Below are 25,822 nucleotides of genomic sequence, written 5' to 3'. Positions count from 1 at the left end.
ATCAACTTTTCATCTCTTTGCAAACAGAATCAGGAAGTCTCTCCCTCCTCCCTCCCTCTCCTTCTCCTTTGTTATTAGCTTCATGAGTGGGGACGTTAATGTATTCACTAGACGATGTCTTCACACCGCTGTTTCCTGTAATTACAGTCACTTCCCTCCCACTGTCCCGGCTTATTTGACTGTAAAGTGCTTGGAGGAGGGACAGTGTGGAGAAAAGACACAATACAGGCTGAGATCGAGTAGTGTAATGTTAACATCCAAGAAAGTAAAACAAATAATTACCTCTGCAGTAGCTCATTAACAACGGGTAACACATGGAGGTCAATGCACCAGAGATTAAAAAAAAATGATGGATACAATCAGGGACCCCTCCACTAGAGGATGGGGAGCTGTACCCATATTACCAACAACAGTCACCCCAAGCAAGGCAAGCAGCCACATCTGCCCTCCTTCAGGGGGTAGATCCACTATATTTGTCATGTAGATCAGCTACATTGTTACTGGAGACTCGGATCCAGCCATCCTCCCGGACATGGTAGAGGTTGACGGAACCTCCTGAGTAGGCATCTCTGTAGGTGGCTTGGTAGATGGCGCGACGGGCCAGATCATAGGCCTCTTCCACCTCCAGGTCATAGGAGTAACCCCTATCCATGACCCCATAAGCATACACAGAGCCAGAACCTACAGAGAAGGTGGCCCCCGAGATCCGGTTTCCTTCACTGTCCACGTAGTAGAGGCCTGGAAAGAGAGATGAGGTTAGTAAGAAAAAAATGATCACCGCTTTTGACATCTGATTCATCCTCCAAGGCAACAGTTCTCCATTCTTGTTGAAAACCAGGGGAGACCAACAGAAATACAAGAAAATAGCACTTCTATAAAATTACTTAAAAAAAAGGTGAAGAAATCAAATTAAATTTTAAGACTTCAGGATTCTACACATACCATCCCATCTTATCTCACATTACAGTAACTGCCTTGTCTGTCTTCTCTGTACAACCAAAAAGCAAGTATAATTCAAATGACTTAGGTTTCAAGCACAGAACTTCAGGCACTGTGAGAGGTAATATTTAAGACAATCCTGGGATTTCCCTGGCGGTCCAGCGGTTAAGACTCTGCACTTCCAACGCAGGGGGTGCAGGTACGATCCCTGGTTGGTGAACTAGGATCCCACAGGCTGTGCAGCCAAAAAATGAAGGAAAAAAAACCCAAAAAGACAATCCTAACCCTCAGGGTTTAGACTATCTGGAGTGCAAGGCATACGTCACACAGTAGGAGAATAAAGCCTATAATTTTAAATCATATTGTAAAGACCCGCACTGTCCAGTATGGTAGCCACTAGCCACATGTGACTACTAAGCATTTGAAATGAAGCTAGTACCACATGCTAGCTAGTACCACATCATAATAATATTTTGGATCTACTGGATTAAATAAAATATATTATTACAATTAATTTTCCTTTTTATTTTAAAAAATGTGGCTACTATAACATTTAAAATTACATGTATGGCTCACACTATATTTCTATTGGACAGTGCTGGTACAGTGGTAGGCCAGGTCAATCGCCTATTTTTTTATTTTAATTTTTTAAATTAATTTCTTTTTTTTTTGGCTGCGCTGAGCGGCTTGTGGGCTCTTAGTTCCCCAAACCCGGGCCCTCGGCAGTGAAAGCGCACAGTCCTAACCACCAGACTGCCAGGGAATTCCCCCAACCACCATTTTTATAAAGTTTTATTGGAACATAGCCACAGCCATTTGTGTATATATTGTCTATGACTACTTTTTTGCTAAAACAATGGAGCTATGTAGTTGAGACAAAGATCATATAGCCTACAAGCCTAGAATATTTACTTATATTTGGCCCTTTATGAAAAAGTTAGCCAACCTCTGGTATAGACAAAAGTTTAGACAAAGATGTAGTAAAATTTTTATCATTTCCATCTGCCCACTGGGCCTCTCCAGCTGGATGCCTTTGTCACCAAATTCATATTTAAATTTCCTGTCCTCAAATACTTTTAGTGGTTCTCCATTACCTACCAAACTCATCCGTCTTCTGCCCCACCAATCCTGCTGTATTTTCAAATTCTGTCAATGCATCACTAATATTTTTCCTATTTCAGTGGTTCTCAACACTCACTATGCATCAGAATCCTCTAAGGAAGTTTTTTTTTTTTTTTTTTTTTTTTTTTGCCACAACAAGCATCTTGCAGGATCTTAGTTTCTGGATCAGGGATCAAACCCAGGGCCCCGGCTGTGAAAGTGCTAAGTCCTAGCCAATGGACAACCAGGGAATTCCCAGGAAGTTTTTAAAAAAGATGCCTAGGACTTACCCCAGGTATTCTTTTTCAATTGGTCTGGGTGGGGGACAAGCATGGATCTAGATTCTTAAGTTCTTCAGGTGATTATGATACAAGCCAGGTTGAAAAGCACTGCCCTTATCAGTTTTCAGGTTCCAATGGTTCTAACATGGAGCCCCTCCTCAAGTCCCATTGCCACTACCTTGCCTAGCAGCTCACCATCTGGTTCCAATTGCTTCACAATTAAACTAGACTTTAGTTCCAATTAAATTAGATGTCCAGTTACTTCCCCCAAAATCTCATGCTTCTTCCCTGTCTTCTTTTGTTCATTGTTTCCTTTCTCTCATTTTCACATCCAGGAAAATGAGTCCGCCTCAATTCCTCCCATCAGAAGCAATCCCCCCACCCCCCAAATTCCTTCAACATTTTATTGGTTCTCTTTAAAGTGGCATTCATCTCATTCAGCCTTGCATTAAGTAATCTGTGACCCTTTCTCAGTCAGCTTGAGGCCGGGGGCTGACTCATCCTGAATGGGACAGCTTGTCAGGAAGGCTTCTTGAGATGGTACAATTTAGGTTATGCTATGACTTCCTGGGTTTTCCTTGCTAGCCAGTTTCTGTACTCTCTTACATTGTTTTCCACCACCTGGGACCAATCCAATAGCTAAGGGTTCAAAACAACATTTCTGAAATGCTACCCTAGACCACACAAGATGTATGGAACTCTTCTTTCACACTTTTCAAAAAGAAAAGTGTTTCAATTTCCAAAGTAACAAACTGAGCTCCTCTATCACATGCACTTTTAAATCTCTCCTCATTCATCCTCTATTTCTTTTTTCTTTCTTTTTTTTTTTTTTTGCGGTAGGCGGGCCTCTCACTGTTGTGGTCTCTCCCGTTGCGGAGCACAGGCTCCGGATGCGCAGGCTCAGCGGCCATGGCTCACGGGCTCAGCCGCTCCGCGGCATGTGGGATCTTCCCGGACCAGGGCACGAACCCGTGTCCCCTGCATCGGCAGGCGGACTCAACCACCGTGCCACCAGGGAAGCCCATTTCATCCTCTATTGAGTAATGAACTAATATTCTCCAAAGCAAATGAAAAAGTGGTGGGTATCCTACAGTTGTTCAAAAGAGGAAAACTAGGCATTTAGAAAGCAGGTAAATGAGGGAATTCCCTGGTGGTCCAGTGGTTAGGACTCAGTGCTTTCACTGGTCAGGAATCCCTGACAGTTCAATTTCTAGTCAAGGAATCCCGCAAGCCGTGTCAAAAAAAAAAAAAAAAAAAAAAAGGAGTCGGGGGCAGGTAAATGAATGAAGCAAAACCAATAGGAGGAAAGAGTAACTATTTTCAAGCACCAAAGGGGAAAATTAAACAGAAGGTGACTAGCTGTATCCCAGCTTGACTAAAGGGACAGTCACAATTGGCTGAAAAAGAACTGATATCAGATACAAGACTGAATTTCCTGGCAAGGTTTTTATATACCAGAAGGAAAAATAGGCTAAGGAATTTCTTTTCAGAGATGACAACAGGACCTAGGTGATTATATCAAGCAAAGAAGGGAGATGAGCCCCAAAGGGCCCCCCTTCTAGGCCAAAGACTCTTCAGGAAAAAAGGGAAGAGAAATGACTAACTTTTGAGTAGGTACTTAGTGTCGCTGTCCAATATGGAAGGCACCAGCGACATGTCGCTGTGAGCACCTGAAATGGGACTAATGACACATGCCGAAATGATAATAGTTATTTTGGATTAAGAGAACTGTTAAAATTAATTTCACCCATTTCTTTTCACTTTTTAAATACATCCATTAGAAAATGTAAAATTACATGTGCGGCTCACATTGTATTTCTATCAGATGGCACTGACTAGAGTTTTTATGTCTATTAGCTGATTTAATTCTTAAATACAACTCTTTGCAGGTCTTATCATTTTACAGGAAAGGCCAGAAGGAAACACATTATGTGTCAGACACTACATGCTTGACATGTATTACCTCATGGAACCTATGTAACAGATGATGAAACAGTCTGAGAAAATAAGCAACCTGCCCAAGGTCACATGGGTGGTCAATGACACAGCTGATCTACTTTCCTGCCCCTTCCTGCACTACAGCCCCTCCTTGAACAAACAGACGAAAGGACTGAGAACTAACCAACACATCCCCAGCACTGACATAAGCTCTTCCATTCATCTGTTCATCCAACCCCTCTTCTCTGTAGTGCCAGCCCAAGAATCACATGGTTGCAGCTTAACTCACCAGGGCCTCTCTTATCCCAGCCACAGATCATGGTGCCCATGGACAGCCCCATGCCTTTATACTGATACACCATGTTGGCAAGCAGCTTGGAGGCAGCTGCTACCGAGATGCGTTCCTTGTTTCGAAGCTCATAGATTCGACACTGCCGAGCCAACAGCCGCTCCCAAAAGCTGCAATCCGCTGCACCCCCAGCCATGGTACCCAGCAGGTAGGGGTTGATCTCTATCACCTTCTTTACTGTCTGGGAGGCAATGTAGGCACCTGCTGTGGCCCGGGAGTCTGCTGCAACAATGACTCCATGGCGAAACTGTTAAGATCAGAGGAAACACAAAACAGGCCACATGAGACCACAAAAACATCATCTTTGACATTTCTTTATGCATCAGTGCAAACCCAGAACATCTCTGTCTCTGCCGTTTTATACTTCACGACATACTTTCCCTCATATTAATGTCACTAGAGCTTCACATCAATCCCTTGACATGGGATTACCTTCAGTGTTACCTTCACTTGATGGCTGAGGAATGAGATCGAACGACTTACCCTAGATCATACAGCCAGTTATTGCAAAGCTGGGCCAAGAATCCCAACTGTCTGGCTCCTAGTACAGTGCTTCCTCCCACCAATCTTCCTCCTCAAACCATAACGTTTCGGTAACCCTGGCCTATCGGGGCTTCTCAGTTTCTAAAACCTTTGGTGGTTACAACAGCCTTCCCTCTGCCAGTGTTCACTGCTGCTGCGGCCTTTCCTGGACAGGAGCACCCTGGGGTCGCCTAGGTATCAACCCAAGCGGCCTCGGGCTCCTTCTCCCACTTACCACACGCCCCGCCCTTCCAGCCCCGTCGCCCCCCACTCCGGCCAGAGCGAGAACAGAGGCCTCTCGGGGCAGCGACACAGCAAAACCGCCGGGGTTGGGGTGAGAGGTCCGAGCCTCCGTCTGGGTTTCGTGGCCGCGACCACCGCGGGTTCCGGACCAGCTGGGAGGTCGGGAAGGGCGCGGGCGCACGGAACTGAGCCCGGCGCGACGGCTGGGTCCGCACCTTGAAGGCCAGGGTGGTAGTTCCATGAAGCATTTCGATTCTCGGCTCCTCTGGGACACCCCAGCTGGGCGCGACCAGGCTCAGCCCATCGCTGGGACTCCCTGGACCCAGGTCCAGCAGATCCGCACGACCCCCGAGCCCGAAAAACCCGCGCCGGTTCACGGGTAGCGGCCTCTCCAACACGCTGGCCAGCGCCATGTCTAGTAAGGGCAAAGGGAACTGCCTGCCAGAACGCCTAGCAAAGAGCGGCCGGGCAACGCCTCGTCGTCACAGCTTCACTTCCTATTAAATCTATCACAGGGAGCAACCATTTTAACTCCTGGCAACCACGCCTCCAAACACAAGAGCCAGACGCGAGTGATTATTTTCACCGAGGAGGAAAAAATAAATGGCTTCACTCCCCTTAAATTACAAAGAGATGTGGCTGCCATCTTGACTTTGGTCACGTAAACAACACGGGATTAGATTAACCTCAAATTCATAGGAAGCAATCGCAAACGTCCAGGTTGAGGGACGGAAGTGGGGCCGGCCATCTTTCAGAAGGGCGTGACTGGATGAAATCCTGTTCTAAACGGTAGCGGTAAATCAGCCCCGCGCCGCCCCGCCCCGCCCGGTGTCCTAGCAACACTTACATCACTACTGCTTCAGCAGTCTGTTAACGCGACTGAAGTTGCCATTTTGTGTAAGGGCACTCTCTAATACTGGGTAAAATAATGATCTACGCTGAGGCCATTTTCCTATGAAGTTAGTAAAACCACAGTAGTTTGTGCTAAAAAGCGCAACAAAATAAGAGCGCTATACCGCTTGTTGTTTGATAACATCAATCGCCACGCTACCCACGTTCTCTAACAGTAACCAGTTTTTAAGATTCAGCATTGTCTTTACTCCCACCCTCTGGTGGAAATTCTATTGAGTAATGAATTGACCAAAAGGCAGATAGAAGAATAAAGAAGGAAAAGCAAAGGGCCCAGTTAATCCACAGACTGGGTTCGCAATTCAGCTCCTGAATAACTGAGTCAATAGTAATTTACCATTTCAGAGCCCGGAGGAGAGTTGAGGCTCCATAAAGATGTACAAAGAGGTTTTCTGACTTAAGCTAGCTAAGACAAGCTCTTGTTCAGGAATGTGCTGTATTTCATTGTTTCTTCCTCTCTTCACCCACCTTCATTTTTCAGCCCTTTTGGGAACCATAACAAGCAAGGAAGTGGGCAAGTGTATGAAATGTTGCCTCCTGCTTTATGGTTCTATGAAGACAGCATCTGCCCTTCCTTGTTGGATTCCAGCAGCAACATCCATCAATATCTAAATTCCTGGGCTTCCCTGGTGGCGCAGTGGTTGAGAATCCGCCTGCCAATGCAGGGGACACGAGTTCGATCCCTGGTCCGGGAAGATCCCACATGCCGTGGAGCAGCTGAGCACATGCACCACAACTACTGAGGCTGTGCTCTAGAGCCCGTGAGCCACAACTACTGAGCCCGTGTGCCGCAACTACTGAAGCACATGCCTAGAGCCTGTGCTCCGCAACAAGAGAAGCCACCACAATGAGAAGCCCGTGCACCACAACGAAGGGTGGCCCCCGCTCACCGCAACTAGAGAAAGCCTGTGTGCAGCAACGAACACTCAACACAGCCAAAAATAAATTTATTAAAAAAAATACATATATATATATATATATATATAAATTCCTCTTTCCTCTGATGCCCAACTCAGCCCCTCCTCCTCCCAACAGACTCTGAGAGTGTTGTATTTTTAATGCTGAAATTTGGCAACTCTTTCCAAACCCAACCATCAGAATGTAATGAAGCAGAAGATCTTTCTGTGGCTCTCACACTTGGATGGTGTGGAAAATGCAGAGTGCCTCTGTTTACTGAGCATGTATTATTTTGCAGTCACTCCTGCAATGCAACTAATCCTCCTGACTTCTCTCAGTGGTTCTTTCCCTCTGCCACTAATGCTGTCTGTCTCTCTTAAGGCACTTTCACATTTTACCTGGTTATAAATATACATTTATCTCCCACTGGATTGTGAGCTTTTAAAGACAGGCATTTCTCGGGAATTCCCTGGCGGTCCAGTGGTTAGGACTCCACACTTTCAGCGCCAGGGCCTCAGGTTCAATCCCTGGTCAGGGAAATAAGATCCCACAAGCTGCACGGCATGGCCAAAAAAACCCAACAACTGTAAAGACAGGCATTTCTCTATTATTTATCTCTGTGCCCGCTGTGTGCTTAATACACGTTTGCAAAATGAACACATGAAAGAATGACAATAATGTTCTTCCAGTCACAGAGGCTTGAAGCCCTGGCTCATCTTGACAACTCCCCTTCCTTTACTCCACGTCCACTAGGTTGCCAAGTCCTGTTCATTCTCCCTCTACAGTGCTTCTCACATTCTTTTTCATTGCAACTGATACCGCCTTTGGCTTCTTATCGCCTCACTCCTGAATTACTGAAATATTCTCCTGATTTTTCTGGGTACAAACTATATCTCTAATTTATTCTGCGCAGCACCAGATTGATTTTCCTGAAACATCTTGATCTTATCATTTGCCTGCTTAAAAATGGTCTGTAAGGTTCAGCTCCTCAGCATGCATTCAAGGCCTTCCATAATCTGTTCCCAATTTACCTTACATTAGTTCTCTGCTCCAAGGTCCCACTCAGGGAGACCTCAAAGAGGAGAGGTACAAATGATCAGTGCTGCTGTTGGTGGGAATATAAATTGGTGCAGTCACTATGGAGAATAGTATGGAATTTCCTCAAAAAAAAAAATTAAAAATAGAACTACCATATGACCTAGTAATCCCACGTCTGGGTATTTATCCAAAGGAAATGAAATCATTATCTCGTAGAGATAGCTGCACCCCAATGTTCATTGCAGCATTATTCACAACTGCCAAGATGTGGAAACAATATCCATCATCAATGGATGAACGCATAAAGTGTTATATATGTGGTGGAACATTATTCAGCCATAAAAAAGAAGGAAATCCTGCCATCTGTGACAACTTGGATGAAACCTGAGGGCATTATTGCCAAGTGCAAGAAGTCAGATGGAGAAAAACAAATACTGTATGATCTTACTTATATGTAGAGTCTAACAAAGCCAAACTTTTAGAAACAGATAGTAGATTGGTGGTTGCCAGAGGCTCAGGGTTGGAGAAAATGAGATGTTGGTCAAAAGTGTACAAACTTCCAGTCATAAGAGGAATAAGTTCTGGGAATCTAATGTACAGCATGGCAACTATAGTTAACAATACTCTTGTATACTTGACAGTTGCCAAGAGAGTAGATCTTAAATGTTCTTATCATAACAACAACAAAAATGGTAATCAAGTAAGGTGAAGGATTTAACTTACCTTATGGTGTAAACATTTTGCAATACACAGACACACACACAGAGGTATCAAATCATCATATTGTACACCTTAAACTTACGCAATGCTATACGTCCATTGTATCTCAATAAAGCAGGGGTTGGGGGAAGAAAGCAATGATAAGTGCTGTAGTTCAGAGGTGAGAGAGTTTGGTATAGATTGGGGTGAGGTTGGGGGTCCAGGAAGGCTTTGCCAAGGAGGTCTGGATCATTTCCTTAAATATCACTTAGATCCCCTTTCTTCTCAAACTCACAGTCTCTCCTCTCTCGCCCCGGATCTGGGAAGTATTTTCAGAATAGGTGGTACTTAAGCCAGACTTGGAAAGATAGGATTCAAAAAGATGAAGGGGAGGTGGGAGATGTGTTAGGAATTGCGTGAAAAGAGGTTGTGGTGGATGGATTAGGATTGGACCACAGTGGGCCTTAAATGCCAGCCTAGGGTGGACAACAGGAAAGCCCGGCATCCCAACCACTAGGCCACCAGGGAACGCCCATGGCAATCTCTTCTGACTGTGCCATTGCACTGACTTGTCTCCACCTTTCCCTAGGCTGGCAGCCCTTTCAGGGCAGGGGCAGGGCCTTATTTATCTTTGTGCGCCCAGTGCCCTCCATAGGAAAACCCAGAGGAACCCAGCTCTGCTCCTTCCACTGGTGCTCCCTTTCCTTTTCAGTTTCCCAGCCACCACCCAACTCCAGGTGCTCGGAGGATGACAGACAGGAGACTCCTTGGATGACGCTCGGGTGTGTCATGGGCAGCGTCTCCCCAGCGCTGGAGACTCTACTGGCCTCGCTCTGTCTCCCCTCAGCAGTCCTCTGAGGGAGAGGGCGCTGCTCCATCAGCCAATCCCAAAGCCTGGTTTGGGGTTAGGGAGAAGGGAAGCCACGGATCACACGCCTTCCCAGCTGGTTCTGGCCGCAGCCCAGCTCCTCCTTGCTCTCTCTCTTCCTCCGCCTGACCCAGCTCACAAATCCCTGCTTTGTTCCTTCCAACCTTCGCTGGACCCCAGGGATGGCTCTGCAGGATGTGTGCAAGTGGCAGGCCCCCGACACCCAAGAAGCCTCACCTCACCTGCCTCAGGCTGGTGGCTGGGCTCTGCCCCAGGGCTGGGACCCTCAAACCTTCCTGCAAATCCATGGCCCCAGGCTGGCCCATGGTACCACGACCCTGGCTTTCCGCTTCCGTCATGGAGTCATCGCTGCAGCTGACACGCGGTCCTCCTGTGGTGACTACGTGGCCTGTCCAGCCTCACGCAAGGTCATCCCTGTGCATCAGCACCTCCTGGGCACCACCTCTGGCACCTCGGCCGACTGCGCCACATGGTACCGGGTGCTACAGCGGGAGCTGCGGCTGCGGGCACTGAGGGAGGGTCAGCTGCCCAGCGTGGCTGGCGCCGCCAGACTCTTATCAGTCATGATGTCACGCTATCGGGGGCTGGATCTGTGCGTGGCCACTGCCCTGTGCGGCTGGGACCGTTCCGGCCCTGCCCTCTTCTATGTCTACAGCGACGGCACCTGCCTGCAGGGGGACATCTTCTCGGTGGGCTCTGGATCTCCCTATGCCTATGGTGTGCTAGATGGCGGCTACCACTATGACATGAGCACCCAGGAAGCCTATGCCCTGGCCCGCCGTGCTGTGGCCCATGCCACCCACCGTGATGCCTACTCGGGGGGCTCCGTGGACCTCTTCCACGTGCGGGAGAGTGGATGGGAATATGTGTCCCGCAACGATACCTGGGTGCTGTACTCGGAACTGCGGAAGCTCCCAGGGCCGGGGCCAGAGCAGGAACGGGAGGAGGAGGCCATCCCGGACAGAGCCGGTGAAGGCGGAGAACCGTCTGTGGCACCAGCCCCGGGGGACTCGAGGATGCCCGCAGAGGCGCTGTGAGCAGCAGCAGGACCTGGGGGCCCAGCCCCGGGAGTGGGTGGCAGATGGGGCCGCAGTGGGGCAGACTCATGGCGTCTGGCTCCTGCTCTCGTGGGTTGCCGGCTTCATTTGTTGCAAGTCTCCATGCCTTTCTCCTCCCGGAGCCATCGAGGCTCTCTCCGACATGTTCCTGTTGGCGCCCAATAGATTGATCCAGCCTCCTTCTCAGCACCGAGTCCTCTTTCAGCAAGTACTTATTGCGCACCGGCTGCACGCCAGATGCTGTGCTAGGTGCTAGACCCTCTTTTCTTGCCATCCTCCTTTCTGCTTTTTCCCCTCCTATCCCCAGTCTCTCTTCCTCTCGTTTTAGTCCTTAGCTCAGCTTCAGAGTCTTCGCCACTTTCTCACCTTGGTGAGTGGAGATGGCTGGAGGAGAATGAAGTGGGGAGAGTAGCCCAGCGGGCCCAGGCTGGAAGAGGAGACAGTGCAGCATGTACACCTGGGGGTGGCGATGGGCTTCCCACATCTGTTTTTCTTCTCTGCCCCCCTCCCTGACCTGACCCTAATGACAATGATGCAAACCCTTTCCTGAACGCAGTTTTCATGATAACTCTTTGAGGTAAAAATGATCCTCACTTGACAGAAGAGGAAACAGGTTCAAAGGGTTATGTGACTTGCCCTAGGTCACACAGTCAGTGCAGAGATGATGCTGGGGTGCAGGCCTTCCGCTCCAGGGCTGTGGTCCTTCAGCTCAGTTTCTCTCCCAGGGCCTCTTCCTGCCAGGCGTCTGGGGAGTGACGTGGGGAAGAGAGCAGCTGGGCCGTGCCCCTGCCTGGTGGCCAGGGAAGGAGGAACCCAGAGGAGCCCGAGGGCCTGGAGGGCTGAGCCCCCTCTACCCCCGCTTGTCAGGACCTGAGCCATCGCCCCAGGCACCTCCCCCGTCCCTTGCACTATGGCTTCCAGGCATGTCATGGCCGTTGCCCAACTTCTCCTCCTGCTGTCCCTTTGCCTGCTCTCCAGCCTCTCTTTCCAGTAGCTCCCTCTGGGCATGAAGAAAAGAGAGAAGTGTCTGTGCTAGTGGGAACTGCTGGGTTAGCACATCCTTTCCCACCCCCCTGTCCCCTTGCCGCTCCCTTGTAAGCCCTGACTTGGCGATGCAGGCTGACAGCTCCAGGAGGGATGCCTCCCCACCCTCCCCTCCCCAGGCCAAGTGAGGGGGGAAAGCACGGTCAGCCTAGGAGGTGGCACCTGAAGATTCCTGAATCTTCTTTCTCTATCCCACTCCTACAGCTTCCAGTCCCAAGATGAACAATACCTTTCCTCCCTCCTGGACACCCCTCCTCCCAGCCTCCAGCCCAGTCGTGAGCCCCAAGCCTGCACCTCAGGCTAAGAATTCCTCCAGGCAGGAGCTGGCCAGACAGAGGAGCTCCAGCAGACTCTGGCTTTCAGGGGATGATGGGAGAGGAGGGAAGAAAGCTGAGGGAGTCCCAGGAGCGAAAGCAGTAGGGGAGAGGGGGGGAAATGGTCAGGGGAAGGGGGGCCGCAGAAAGGTGCCCAGTACAGGAAGACTAGGCTTCGAGCCAGGGTCTGGGAATCTGGCTGGTGGCCTCCGTAGCAATTCTTCATCCCTCACCCACTCCTCAGCCTCAGGGGAGGAGGTGCAGGACACTGGCAATGATCACTAGAGGTCAAGGACCCCAGGCCAGCTTGGTCCTGGAGGAACACAGGAGGAAAGGCAGCTTTTGCCCAGGGTTCAAGTGTTTGATTGACGCAGACATAAGAGGGGGCACCTCCACATGCAGAGGTGAGTGTGGGTCTGTGACCTGTTGTATGTGAGTGATCCAGGATATGCGATGCATGTGCAGTTCCTATGTGCAGAGACAGGAAACAGGCTGGAAGTTATCAGGGAGAAAGACGGGCCTTATCACTTCTTTTGGGGAAAAGAGGTCCAGAGTGGGGTGGGGCAGGGCTCACCCCACTGGTTCGATACTTCTGCATCCTCCCATCCCTGTCCTGAAGCCCCAGGGGTGAGAAAAGGCAGGGAGGGAGGGGCGGGCTAGCTTGGGGTTGCCACTTGAGTCCAGCCCAAGGCTCCCTGAGAACCACATGCGGCTCACCCCCTGGAACACTCTGTGCCCCTCCTCTTCCCATTAATCAGGGAAGGAGGATTAAACCCAGATAGGGAGGGCATAACAGGGGGGGAGCCCCACTCTTCTTGCGTCTCCTCCCATCACCTCTCCCTTTCTCTCTCTCTTTTCCTTCCATGGTTCTGCCCTTCTTCCCTCCCTTTGACGGATTCGGTGTTTCCAATGGTGAGGTATTTAAGACCAGAGATAAGCCTGAGGGTCTAGCTGAAAAGCCTGTTTCCCTACATTGTTGTTTTCCTTGAAGCTTAATGAGTTGGGGAGGACCTCAGGAGGGTGTTAAGGCGGGCTGGGAGAGGAGGCAAAGGCCTGCATCCCACTTCAATGCGCCCCTCCTCGGCCCACGAGTCAATCCCTCCTTCTCTCCACTTACTCCTGGAGGCTTGATGCAGACATCAGGGGAGACCAAAGGTGTGGATCTAGCTCTGAACAGGAAGACTTGTCCTTGTGGCTCCCTGCTTGGAGTGCTGCCTCCTAATCGTCTCCCTCAGGGGCGGACAGTCTGCTCTCACACAGGCCTTCAGGCAGGCAGGGGCCCGGTTCCAGCCTTCAGCAGAGTCAATGACAATGCCAGCATCGGAGCAGGGTCCTTGTTCTCCCACCGCCTGGTTGCCCTAACCAAACGGCGTGGAAGGTACAAGAAGGCATCTTCCCATTAGAGCAGCCATCCCTGATTATCTGCACTCCGCGCTTGGAGGGGAAGGTCACAAGGACCTATCGTGACCCATCTACTTGAGTCCCTAGGAGCCCTGCCTGGAGTTACGAGGCATGGGTGCTAATTCTGGTTGCCGGGTGGACCCCTTCTCTGCTTAGGGAGTGCACGGTGAGAGATGCTGGCCACCCGCTGGGCTCCCACCCCAGTTGACTTTGATTCAGCCCTTCGAACAGCCCGCCTCCCTGGTCCCTCTCCCTCCTCTTTGTGCCCACAAAGAGTAAGACCAGAGACTGGGAAGAATAAAAGGTGGGGCAGCAGGCCCCAGGTCCACTGTGACTGTGCCACCTCGCCCTGGCCCACCCTTTCTCCAGCTGGGACCACAGGCCCCAGGAGGCACTGGCTTACCCCCTCTGCTCTTCCCCACCCATACTTATTCCTAGTCTAGAGCTCCTCTTCCTCTCTTCTTAGTCTTTTATAGCTCCCCCTTTTCTCCACTTTCTCCTTCCCACTTTCCCCTCTGGCCAATCTCCACATCTTAATTTCCTTGGACAGTTTGAGACCAACAGAGAACCCAGAGGTTGTGGGGGTAGAGGTACATGTCATTATCTCTTTCGTCCCTGTATGGTGTCAACCCAAAGCCTCCTCTACTAAGGGGACTTGAAGCGACTGTCCCCCAAAGGAGAAAGGAGAAGGGGTCGAGGGGGTGGGCTCAGGCCTCTCCTCCAGCCCTTTGGCACAGTGACGCTCTTACAGACACCTGAGTGCAGAAAGGAAAGCAGGACTCCAGCTTTACAAAATAAAGTGTTTATTATGAAATTAGAGATGGAGGCCCCTCCCCTTCCTCCCTCTTCCCCTTCCCCAGCTGCCTCCCTCTTTCCTTCCCATCCCTCCCCCTGGGGCCTGGGAAGCACACAAGACAATGCCCAGAGCTAGGTTGCCCAGGGCCGGCTGACGGCTGGGCAGAGCTCCAGGGAGGCGGCCACGTTGGGGGCTGGAGCTCTTGCCCCGGGAGGTGAGCTGGCTCCCTCTCTCGCTGGAGGCCAATGGAGCCAGGATGAGGCCATGAGTGATGGATGGAACCATGCGGGCAGGTCTGCAACGACAGGAGAGCCCGAGTGAGAGGTGGGGCGTGAGGGAGGGCTTTGGGCCACCCCTGTGTTCCACATAGTCTAGGGACACTGACCTGGGGCAGAACATCCCCTGCAGGAGGGTGGGCAGCAGTGGCTGGAAGTTTCTCTTGTTTCTGGGATGGACAACGGAAGAAACCAAAAAGGCAGTCACAGAGACCCACAGAGAATGCGGGCAGATGTGGGCAGGAGACAGACAGAGAACGTGTGTGCGGGCACGGGCGACAGACAGAGCCGTGAGTGACAGATTTAGAATGGGGGAGACCAAAACAGAGCCACAAGAAAGTGGAATCACAGTGAGAGAACGGAGAGATTCAGAGTCTGAGCCGCACAACGCAGTCCCAGACAGGGAGAGTGTCAGAGACAGAGACAGAGATCCCTGGAGAGAGACGAACAGACGACTCAGGACGAGGGAGGTAAGGGGGAGGTTGCCCTGGGGAAGTGGGGAGGAGGGACATGGGGATCGGGGAGGCCTGGGGACCCCTGGGCTGCTGCCGCCTGCCTGGACCCCGGGGGCTCACTCAGAGGGCCTGTGCAGCCGCCACGCTGTGGCGGGCAGGGCCAGGCCGGCTCTCAGGGGGCCGGGGGCTCCTTGGCCCCGTAGAGCTCGGCCAGGGTGCGGAAGAGCGGCCCCCAGTCGTCCAGCGGCTCAGCGGGGCCTGGGGCGCCGCCGATCTCGCTGCCGGAGCCCAGGGAGCTGAGGGAGCCGCAGGAGGATCCCCGGCCCTCGTAGCCGTACACCTGCACCGAGTCGTAGGGTGGGACGCTGGGGTCGTCGTCCGCCCCGCGCAGCCGCAGCGCCAGCAGCTGCGCCACGTCGGCGGGGCCGGGGGGCCGGGGCTGGCGCGGCGCCCTGGCCCAGGGCAGCACATCTCGGCGCGCGGCCGGGCCGGGAGCCAGCGGGGCAGCCCCGTCGGGGTTTTGCAGGGCGCTGATGTCGAAGGCCTCTGTGTCCTCCTCGCCGCCGCCCTCGTCGTCGTAGGTGATGATGTTCTCACGCACGTCCTCCTCCTCCAGCACCATCAGGGCTTCCTGCTTCTGGCGTCGCAGGGCCACGAAGAGCACCACCAGGGCTGGGGGAGAGGCGCACACGGGCCGCTGAGCCGGCAGGGCCAGGCGTGGGGCAGCCTGGTTCCAATCAGAACGGCCTAGGGGTGGCAAGCCCTGGGTTTGACATCTGGCAAAGCTCGTTTGAATCCTGACTTCAACCCTTTACTCGCTGTATGACCATGGAAAGTTGCTTAACTTCCCTGAACGTCTTTCGCCCTTAGATTGCTTGTGTGGAAAAGAGGGAAAACATATTTACTCCTCAGGGTTGTTGAAAGGATGAAATACCAAGCGCTGTGCCCAGCGCCACACGGGGCCCAGAGTCAGGGCTCGATAAACAGTTTTCATGGCTCATGACTCTCATTAGATTGACAGGCCAGGGATATGAGGCCAGAGCTTTTGTCTCGGATGCAGGAGGCAGTGGGAGAATCCAGGCACGAGGGTTCCTTCGAGACCTAGGATGGATTTCCCTGTGTCCAGTGTCCTCGTTCCTCTCCACACACCCTGCAGGCCTGGACCCCACATTTATGTCCCACTGTGGCCTGACTCACCAAGCAGGGTGCCCACACAGGTGATGATGGCGAGCAGGGCCCCGGTGCTGAGCCCAGCAGGTGAGAGCTGAGCCTCGGGCCGGCAGGAGGCCACGGAGCCATCGGGCCGGCAGCGGCACACGCTGACAGTTACTGTGGCGGTGCTTCTCAGTGCCGGCTGCCCCCAGTCCCACAGTTCTATGGGGACCAGGTAGGCGGCCTGGCGGGGCGGGGCGGGGCGAGAGGGCAGCAGCAGGCTGGCAGAGCCATCTGTGGGAGAGGAAGGTGTTGGGTCACCTCCTGGGACACGTTCCCAGTAAGGTCGTTGCAGTCCCAGTAAGGTTGTTCCCAGTAAGGTCGTTGCAGCCCAGGGTCACCTCCTGGGACACGTTCCCAGTAAGGTCTGTGGGGAAGGTTTGCAAAGAGCAAAACCACATCCACCCTGTGTTGGTTTTTTTCTTGCCCCACTGCGCGCGCGGCTGGCAGGATCTCAGTTCCCCAACCAGGGATTGAACCCAGGCCACGGCAGTGAAAGCCCAGAATCCTAACCACGAGGCCACCAGGGAACTCCCCAAACCACATCCACCTTCTGTTGGGTGGAGGGCCCAGGTAGGCAGGCAGGGCCGAGGGTGGTAGAGGAGAGGAGGGAAGCAGGCATGGGCACGGTTGTAGGAGGCTACCCACCTCGGTTGTCCCGTACAGTGAAGTTGGCATCGGGGTCTAGGGGACCTTGAAGGGAGATACGGCTATTGTTGCCGACTTCATCTCTGTCCAGGGCCCTGAGGACCTGAATCAGCTGGGAGGAAGAAAAGAAGCCTTGTACGGAGTGGGCAGCTGGAGAGGTCTTGAGTTCCCGACCCCCCTGCCTCAGCGGCTCACCTGGCCGGGCGCTGCAGATTCACACACAAAGGTGTCGTAGGGCTCCGCCAGCTGGGGAGCGTTGTCATTCTCATCCAGGGTCTGGATGGCCACTTGCACCCGGGAGGCCTGCGCGGAGCTGTCTGAAGCCAGAAACACAAACACGTACACCCCATGCAAGCGCACACATCACAGTTACACACAACACACGGGGTGTGTGGGCACGGATGCCACACGCAGCACATAGCATGCATGTGGGATACATGAGATGACGCATGCAATATGCAAGTAGCAAACAATGTTGCGAAATGAATGGAACAAGCGCATACAACAGCCATGTGGTACCCGAGATGTGTGCAATACATATACCATATACACTCAACAGGAGTGTAGCACCCATAACATATACAAGAACCCACATGCAGGGTACACGTGCCATAAAGGAAAGGTAGACAGACGATGCATACCGGATGCACACAGACAGTAGCCATGAAACATACAAACACATTCATACCGTCCATTTGATGTACACTCAGTGTTTTAAAACAAATGCAACATACATGAAGTGAATGTTCAATATATACAGTGAATGTAGTATCCCGACCCCCAAGATGCAGAGAATGCGTTTTCATGCACAAAACCGGTGGACACACACACACACACACACACACACACACATACACACACCATCAGAGGTCTGGGAGGTTGTGGTGTAGCAGTGAGTATCACTTAGAGTTGACCTTGGGGAGGGAGGAGCTACGTGATACTCAGGGGCAGAGCCAGGCCACCCTGGGTACCACAGCCAGACACAGGCCCCCTCGTCATTGGGTGGCTCCCACCATTACCCTGCCTTGCTTCTCACTGCCCGTGGCATCCAAGAGAAAATGGAAATTAGGCATCCCTGCCTGCCCCAGTGTTCACCTCCTCTAGGCTAAACCTCACAGTTCCTTTAGTCTTTTCCCCGAGTTGAGGGAGAGCTGGCTGGCTTTTGGGAAGGTGCTGAGCTGACAGCCTGGGCAGAGGAGCAGACTGCCTGGTTAAAGGGTCTGGGATACCCTGAGATGGGACGGGGCTGGGGCCCATTCCTTCGCTGCAGTTAAGGCCCAGGGCCTGCTAGTCAATACTGGGGTGCAGGATTTGGCAGGAGATGAGAAGACACTGAGGGGAATACACACACACACACACACACACACACACACACACACACACACACACACACACACACGCAGGGCTACGTATACACAGGCAGCCACAGACACGCTACATATACCACAAATACACACAGGGACGTTCACACAGACAGACACGCATGCACTGCCCCAGAGCTGCACGGTCATAAACATAAACCTATCTACATACAATTCGACACGTATGAGAGGCAGTATGGCAGAGGAGACAACAGCTGAGATTCTGCAGCCTGACTGGGACTGAGGCCCCACCACTTAATGTCTGTGTGACCTTGGGAAGTTACTTAACTTCTCTTTGCCCGAGTTTCCTCCCTTTAAAATGGGGGAAAAAATCGTACCTTCTTCATAAAGTTGTGGTGATGATTAAATGAAGTAACCCACATTTGGTACTTAGAACAGTGTCCGATACACAATAAATAGTAAATTATTACTATCTGTCCACAAACACATGCACAAAACAATATATACAAACAGCTACTTGTATCTATCACTATATACATCCAATTACACATATGCACAAATAATATAAATACAATTCTATACACTCAACTACGTACACATATATGCAGCTATAGATGTATACTCACAAACATGGGTATGTATGTATATGTACTTTCCACACGTGTGGAATCATACACATGTAAGTACACACCCACGTGTATACACACACATAGCTCTTCACGGACATGTACAAGTACGTATGCACACAGTGACAACTTCCCTAAACAGGACACAGACGGCAAACGTAGGAGACCCTGAGGCATAAGCAGGCGTGGTGAGGAGAGGTTCATAGAAGGGAGGGAGGTCTAAGGCTGAACCACACTACTGGTGACCGGTGACTGACATGGGCAGTGCATGGAGTTGGTCCCTCTCCCTACCCTTGAGGGCTCCTGGCAGGGCTTCCCAGAGAGGGGCTCCTGGCACCACCTCCCCACCCTGGCCCCGGTCAGCTCCCAGAGGAGGGGCCCAGCCCCTCCCTGATGCCCCTTCAGCCTGAAGCAGAGAGTGGGCCAGGCAGGGTCTCACAGGGTGCGGGAAGCTATTCAAGGTTAGATTTATTTCCGGGTTGGGGAAAGTCAGGTATGGGAGCCAACTGAAACTGAGGGGAAATGCTCAGGCAGACCCACTGTGCCCAGCCCAGGCAGGAGACCAGAAGGCCTGCCTGGTGGTGATGATGCAGGCTGGGGACCCAGTGGCTATACGCTGGGTGAGGGTGTGATGGCACTAGCCGCCCTCCCCCACCCCCATACGTCCGTGCCCAGGGACGGCCCCTCTGCTGGGAGGCTGCTGCCTCCTCCCGGTTCTCCCAGGGGCCCAGGACTCCTCACCGACTTCTGTGGCCAGCACTGTGAGGTTGTGCCAGACACGAGCCTCGCGGTCCAGGGGCACTGCCGTGCGGATGGTACCATCTTCAGGCTCGATGGAGAAGCAGTGCTCCGGGTCCGTGTCGGGGAGGATGGAGTATCTGGGGAGATGGAGTGGGGCTGGGGGCTGATCTGCGGCAGGGCCAGAGCTTGCAGCTACCCCTCCCTCCCTCTGTTCACCTTGCTGGGCCTCATGGCTCAGCTGGGCAGAGGGCCTGAGCTGGCCAGAGACGCGCACCCAGAGCCATAGTTCACGTTAGGGTCCCCTCAAAAGACAAATATCCCCGGGGAGTCATCAACATTAAACACCTGTCCTAACATGCCGGGGACTGGGTTTCATGGGCGTGCAGGGAGAGAGACAGAGGTGACGTCGGGTAAACACTGCCTGTCTTTCCGACTTCTGGGGCTCTGCTCTGGGGACCAGGGACCCAAGTTCTAGCCCTGCTCTGTCTCAGGCCAGCTGTGTGACCTTGGGCAAATCTTTTAACCTGTTTCCTCAACTACAAAATGGGAATGACTCCCTCAGTGCTATGACAGGGATGCTGGCTGGGGCGGTGGAAAGAGTGGGTCTTCTTGGGGCCGACAAGTCCGGATTTGAATCCCAGCACTGCTACTTACTGACTGTGTGACCTTGGGCAAATTACTCAACCTCTCAGGGCCAGGCCTCTAAAGCAGGGGTCCCCAAACCCCGGGCTGCGGACCAGTACTGGTCCATGGCCTGTTAGGAACTGAGCCACACTGCTCGCGTTACCGCCTGAACCATTCCCAACGCCCCCCCAACCCCCCTCCGTCCGTGGAAAAATTACGTTGCACAAAACCGGTCCCTGCTGCCGAGAAGGTCGGGGACCGCAGCTCTAAAGCAACCGGAGCTGAGACGGTTACTACCCTTATCTACTATCCGACTCTCACAGGTTGTTGGAGAAGGAAATGTTATCAAGCGGGTAAAATGTGAAGCGCTGAGCGAGCGGTCAATAGCCGTGGCCATCAACTGATCCGTCGCACTCATCAGATGAGGTTCCATCTGCTCGCACTGCCACCGGGAGGCGCTACTATCATCCACCCAGAGGGATGGGTGGAGAGTGTGGGAGGGGTCAGCAAGGTCCTCCAGCCCTGCCCTGGCCCCAGGCCTGCAGTGAGGGAGACTTCTGCCAGGAGGTGAGCGTGATTTGCAGTAAAGGGGGCACATCCTCGGGCGGGAATAGCATGCTGCTGGGCCCTGGCCCTGAGCCCGCCTGCACCCCAGCTCACCTGATCGGGCTGGCCTGGGAGTCCAGGTCAGCAGCTGACACCTGGCCCACCAGGGTCCCGGGAGACTTGTTCTCGGGGACTGCCAAGATGTAGGCAGCCTGGGTGAAAGCGGGTGGTTCTGGGGCATCCTGCACAGCCACGCGCACTGAGGCCACGTCCTTGAAGGGCCCTCGCCGCAGGTAGGCTGGGTCGATGAGCGTGTTGGTCGCCTCCACACGGAAGGAGTAGGAGCGACGGGTCTCGAAGTCTAGGGGCTGTGGTGAGGGGGACGGAGTGACTGAGGCAGGGGGGAACCCGGGAGGTGGGCACCAGAGGGGCAGTGGCCTCGGTGGTCGGGGTGGGGTGGGGCGCGGGTTACTCGGTCAGAACTCTAGGTCTGCCCCAGTTCCATCACAGACTTGCTCTGTGCAAAGTCCTGAGCCAGTCACTCCCCCGTTCTGGCCCTTAGGCCCTCATCTGAAAGACGAGGAGATGACCGTAATCTCTAAGCTCCAACACAGGGATCCCGACCGAGCCTGTTCTAGCCCTGTTAGAAGCGTGTCCCATGGGGCAGGAGGCAAGTGTGAGTGGGTCCGCAGCGCTAGCAGACAGGAGGCTAACCTTGCGGACAGTGAGGAGGCCATCTCGACCCCGGGCGTCTGTGCTGATGCTGAAGGCCTCGGACCCCTCCCCATCCAGGATGCTGTATGCCATGAGGGCGTTGTCCCCCAGGTCTGGGTCCTGGGCCCGCAGCCGGCCCACCAGGGTGCCCGGCCCAGCGGTCTCCACCACGGAGAACTGGTACAGGCCTTGGAGTGGATGGAGGGAGACGTTCTGAGAGAGGTCCCCGGCCCTCCTCCCTCCCCCAGCACATCCTTCTCCCAGGCCTGGCTGGGGGAGGGGTGGGGGAGGCTTCTCCCGAGGCTGTAGGGCTGGGGGGCGGTCAAAGGGCGGCTCAGGCGGGGCACTTGTCCCTTACTCTGAGGGAACTTGGGGGGGTTGTCGTTGACATCGCTGAGGGTGACCGTCACCGTAGTGCTGCCCGACAGCCCCCCCATGTGGCCGCCCATGTCCTTGGCCTGAATCACCACCAAGAACTCCTCCTGTGTCTCGCGGTCCATGTTGGGGATGGCGGTCCGCACCACTCCTAGGGGGAGAAACGACGAGTCAGGGGGTGCCTGTCCCCACGGCTGCCCTACCCGCCTCCCAAGCTCTATCCTCACCAGTCTGGGGGTCCACAGAGAAGAAAGGCAGTCCATCCAGCACAGTGTACACCAGCTTGGCACTGTTCCCGTAGCTGGGGTCATCGGCATCGTGAGCGGTCACCTGGATCACTGATGTCCCTGTGGGGGACCCCGGCACTCCGCTCAGCTGGGGCAGAGCCAAGTGGGGAAGAAGGGTAGATGGGCGGGACCCAGACATGAGCGGGGCTGAATTGCAGGAGGTGGGTTCTGGGGCGGAAAGCGGTCGGGGAAGGAGAGGTGAGGGCACTCTAGGAGATGGGATCCGGGATGTCCGGACCTGGGGTACTCACCGACATTGGACATCTCGGGTACTGTGGCGTGGTAGGGCCCAAGGGGAAAGATGGGTGGATTGTCGTTGATGTCTTGCACCTTGATAATGAACTCCGATGGGGGCTCCAGGGGTCGGTTGGAGGCTCGGTCCACAGCTTGGGCCAGTAGAACGTACTGTGCCTTCTCCTCCCGGTCCAGGCTCTTGGTGACATGGATATTGCCTGTGGCCTCGTCAATCACAAATACAGTGCCTGCCCCCTCTCCGGTCAGCAGGTACTTGGTGCGGCCCTCACCCCTGTCCACATCTGAGTGCAGCTGTAGGGATCGGGGAAACATGGCAGCGGGTTCCAAGCATAGGGACAGAAAGTTAGAGTCTAAATCTAGGATTGAGTGGAGTGTTGGGTGTCCTGAGGGACCAAGGTCATTGCAGAAGTGAGGAAGTTGCGGGGCAGGGCCTTGAGGGTTAGGGTAGACATGGGAGGGGTGGATCCCTACCTTGCCAATAAGGACAGGCTCTGGTCCGGCATATTCCTCAATGACAAAGAACTGGTTCCACACCCAGCTCCGTCGGGTCCGAAGCAGTGCTGGTCCTGGGGCCCCCCGGGACCCTGCCCAAGCCTGGGCTGGGGCTGCCAGGCGCCCCATGCAGCTCCAGCCACCCAGCCAGGTCAGCAGGAGCCTCACCAGGCCCCACATGTTTGGGCTCAGGCAGGGCTCTGTTCACTGCTCCCGGGTGCTGAGGCATGAGCTGGCTGGGGCAGAGGGGCAGATGCTTCGGGGCTGCCCCATGGATCCACACCTGCAGGATGCACAGCTGTTTACGGTTAAGGAAACCCTTAAACTCTTAAACCTCCCCAAAGTTAGATGCGGAAGATCACACCTCCAAGGAACCAGACGCCCCACTGCCCAGAACCCAGACTAAGACAGAGAGCAGACAGTCTGATCTTTCCCTCCACCCAGGCTCTGCCCGTATCCACCTCCAGCCCTCCAAGCTGATAAATCTCCGGCCACTCAACTCTGAGTAGAGAAGCTTGGGAAGAAGATAGGAGAGGGGATGCTGGGAGGGCTTGGAACCCCAAACTGGCCCCTCTGCTCCCAGGGTGGGCATGCAGCTTGGGGCTGGAGGAGATGGGGGCTACCAGGGAAAGGGCTTAAAATCCAGGGATTGGGATTCATGGAGGTGGGGTCTCAGGGCGCCTAGGTCAGGCTGAGATGACAAGCAGGGCAGCCTCAGACAGGGTTGAGAGCCTGTGAAAGTCCGTCCTCCACAGGCACTCCGCCTCTCCAGAACCTGCCCCCGGCACACAGCTGAAGTCCTTGAAGGGGGACTGGGCTCCCAGGGCAGAGTGGGGGGCCAGAGCTGAAAGAAGAGGGGTGGTAGAGGCCGAAGACTGGGGAGGGGGAGCAGAGGCAGACCCAGAGGCTAGAGACACAGCGTGATTAAGGGTGAGACCAAGACTCAGGGACTGTCAGACAGAGACAGAGACAGAATGGCAGCAAGAGACAGGAGGAAAGAGATCAAAGGAGGTAGCCTGGGTGCCTGAAAGGCAGAGAGGAGTCATGGGTACCAGGATTGAGAATGGGTGGAAGAGGGGGCAGAGGGGCTTTCAGTACGTGTGATGACCAGGAAGGGGCAGCTTTAGCTGCCGGGGTTAGACCAGGCCGCCCCGGTGCGGAACTTCATTCTGGGAGAAGGGGCAGCCAGGAGGGGCTGTGGGAAGGAAGCTAGAGGACCCTTCCCACCACTGTCTCCTCCCTCTCCTCCAACGGGCACCCCTCAGGTGGCTGTGGCTGCGCCCCTCCTCCCCTAGAGCAGACATACACCTGACAGTCCTCTCCTTCCCGAGGGAAGAGGGAAGCCGGGGCCAGAGAGGGAGGCGGGACGGAGAGAAGGAAGGCGATAGAGGACTGGGAAACAGGATAGCGGGAAGGGAAGGGAAGAGGAGAGCAGAGGGAAGGAACGGGGAAGGAAAGGAAAGCGGGAAAAAGAAAAGACAGGAGAGGAGAGAAAGGTGGAGGAAGAACAAGGCAAAGAGGAAGAGATGGAGCAAGACAGGGCAAGAGGGAGAGAGAAGGGTTGGGGAGCCAGGGAAGGGGCAGAAAAGGCAAACAGGCAGAGAGAAGGCAGGATGAAGAGAAATCGAGGGAGAGGAAGATGGGAAAAAGAGGGAGAGAGAGGTGCGAGGGAAGAAGGGAAAGCGGTAGAGCGCGGGAGAAGGGAGCCGGCAGTGGGCTCCCAGTCGCGGAGCGCACCGTTCACCGCTCTGAAGACACCCGCAGGCTGCGGGCCCCCTGCTGCCCCTCCGAGGATTCCCAACCGCGGGCTCCAGGGCAGGCGCCCTTACCTGGCAGTGCCAAGGGGCCCAGCCCGGTGGGGAGCGCCCCCGCCCGCCCCCGTCGCCGGGTCCCGGGGGCGCAGCCCCGAGCCGATCGGAGCGGGCGCCGCGGCTCCGCTGCAGGTCTGAGCAGCCCCGGCTAGAACAAGGGAGCGAGACGGAGGGGGCGGGGGAAGGAGGCTCCGCCTGCGGAGGAGCGAGGCGCCTCCGCGCCGCGCGGGAGGGCCCAGCCTCCGACCCTCCCCGGCCAGCCCTGGCCGCGCAGCGGGGGGCGGGGGCGGTGCCTGCTGCCCGCCCCCTCGGCGCTGCCGGGCGCATACAGATGCGGTGCCCCTCCCGGGCCGGGCCCGCAGCGCCTGGAGGGGCACTCGGGCGGGAGGGCTTCCAGGCCACGGCGCCAGGCCGTTTCCGAAGAGCTAGCGGAGAAGGCGCACCCGGGAGCGCGAAGCGGCCCGCACGCCCCCCGCAGCCGGGCGAAGGGCGAGCGCACAGTGAGCAGGGGAATCTGGAGCCCACTGCGGAGGCCCGGTTCGCCGCCCCCGGACCAGCCTTGGAGGCTGCTGTGGACCCCGGCCGTGAGGCGGCAGCATTTTGGGAACCTGTGCAGGGAAGGGTAGCGGGCCGGCTGGGGGCTTTAAGCACAGCAGAAAGGTCCAGGGAGTCCGCGGGCTGGGCCCAGGGAACAAACAGGGCAGGGACCGAGGCGACGTCGGCGGGAGGGCACGGAGCCTTTTTGGGAAGCTCATTTACAGGAGCCTACTGAGCGAGCGGCTGCCGCCCCCTGGTGGCAGTTATGGGCGGCACCTTGAAGGTGGTGACCAGGTGACCAAATGCCTCTAGCACAGCACCGGGACACCCCTCTTCCCAGGGCGTCTTTCCCTCGGCCCTCCAGCGAGGAAGATCCACAGCTGTGTGTGGCTAGAGCCGAGGCAGGGATGGAGGGAGGGTGGGAAGTCCCTGCTCCAGGAAGCAGCAGCCTAAGTTAAGGGTATGGAATGCAAGCAATGCTGGC

The 25,822-nt window shown here is 54.5% G+C and overlaps 3 protein-coding genes across 12 annotated transcripts; 1 reads left to right on the top strand and 2 right to left on the bottom strand.

Moving 5' to 3' along the window:
- Positions 1-230: 230 nt before the first annotated feature.
- Positions 231-6,033, bottom strand: PSMB5 (proteasome 20S subunit beta 5). Of its 3 annotated transcripts, none has more exons than XM_067740275.1 (3): positions 5,589-6,001; positions 4,549-4,855; positions 231-738 (listed from the first exon to the last, which is right to left on the bottom strand). In XM_067740275.1, the coding sequence occupies exons 1-3, from the start codon at positions 5,784-5,786 to the stop codon at positions 452-454; spliced, it is 792 nt and encodes a 263-aa protein (XP_067596376.1). In that variant the 5' UTR covers positions 5,787-6,001; the 3' UTR covers positions 231-451. The 3 variants fall into 3 exon arrangements, with proteins under 3 accessions (XP_067596376.1, XP_067596384.1, XP_067596394.1); XM_067740283.1 differs by lacking the exon at positions 5,589-6,001 and adding an exon at positions 5,092-5,328; XM_067740293.1 differs by lacking the exon at positions 231-738 and adding an exon at positions 784-1,051 and having other exon boundaries at positions 5,589-6,033.
- A 3,933-nt stretch (positions 6,034-9,966) lies between these two features.
- On the top strand, positions 9,967-10,842 carry PSMB11 (proteasome subunit beta 11). The gene has a single exon (XM_067747118.1). It carries the CDS (start codon positions 9,967-9,969, stop codon positions 10,840-10,842), a length of 876 nt encoding a protein of 291 aa, XP_067603219.1.
- Positions 10,843-14,454: 3,612 nt separating this feature from the next.
- CDH24 (cadherin 24) lies at positions 14,455-25,016 on the bottom strand. 8 transcript variants are annotated; one of them, XM_067740211.1, is made up of 14 exons: positions 24,820-25,016; positions 22,970-23,273; positions 22,495-22,789; positions 22,184-22,303; positions 21,940-22,107; positions 21,582-21,769; positions 20,982-21,235; positions 19,698-19,834; positions 17,204-17,325; positions 17,009-17,120; positions 16,346-16,594; positions 15,269-15,895; positions 14,804-14,863; positions 14,667-14,713 (listed from the first exon to the last, which is right to left on the bottom strand). In XM_067740211.1, exons 2-12 carry the CDS (start codon positions 23,168-23,170, stop codon positions 15,321-15,323), a joined length of 2,421 nt encoding a protein of 806 aa, XP_067596312.1. In that variant the 5' UTR covers positions 23,171-23,273; positions 24,820-25,016; the 3' UTR covers positions 14,667-14,713; positions 14,804-14,863; positions 15,269-15,320. The 8 variants fall into 8 exon arrangements, with proteins under 8 accessions (XP_067596329.1, XP_067596361.1, XP_067596302.1 ...); XM_067740228.1 differs by lacking the exon at positions 15,269-15,895 and having other exon boundaries at positions 14,455-14,713; positions 24,820-25,008; XM_067740201.1 differs by having other exon boundaries at positions 14,624-14,713; positions 14,804-15,895.
- Between the last annotated feature and the right edge of the window lie 806 nt (positions 25,017-25,822).

Source organism: Pseudorca crassidens, chromosome 1 (assembly GCF_039906515.1).
Source record: "Pseudorca crassidens isolate mPseCra1 chromosome 1, mPseCra1.hap1, whole genome shotgun sequence".
NCBI lineage: Eukaryota > Metazoa > Chordata > Mammalia > Artiodactyla > Delphinidae > Pseudorca > Pseudorca crassidens.
Note: the sequence above shows the minus strand (reverse complement) of the source record. Positions and strands in the feature narration are given on the sequence as shown.

What these genes read in the sequence shown, in the direction of transcription:
- CDH24 (XM_067740201.1), bottom strand. Translation starts at nt 23,170, where the DNA reads ATGTGGGGCCTGGTGAGGCTCCTGCTGACCTGGCTGGGTGGCTGGAGC. An exon ending in AGCCTGTCCTTATTGGCAAG is followed by an intron (nt 22,790 to 22,969) that starts GTAGGGATCCAC and finishes CGATCCCTACAG; the next exon opens with CTGCACTCAGATGTGGACAG. An exon ending in CTGTGTGGGCACCCTGCTTG is followed by an intron (nt 15,896 to 16,345) that starts GTGAGTCAGGCC and finishes TGCCACCCCTAG; the next exon opens with GCCGTTCTGATTGGAACCAG.
- PSMB11 (XM_067747118.1), top strand. Translation starts at nt 9,967, where the DNA reads ATGGCTCTGCAGGATGTGTGCAAGTGGCAGGCCCCCGACACCCAAGAA.
- PSMB5 (XM_067740275.1), bottom strand. Translation starts at nt 5,786, where the DNA reads ATGGCGCTGGCCAGCGTGTTGGAGAGGCCGCTACCCGTGAACCGGCGC. An exon ending in CTACCACCCTGGCCTTCAAG is followed by an intron (nt 4,856 to 5,588) that starts GTGCGGACCCAG and finishes TGATCTTAACAG; the next exon opens with TTTCGCCATGGAGTCATTGT. An exon ending in CTGGGATAAGAGAGGCCCTG is followed by an intron (nt 739 to 4,548) that starts GTGAGTTAAGCT and finishes CTCTCTTTCCAG; the next exon opens with GCCTCTACTACGTGGACAGT.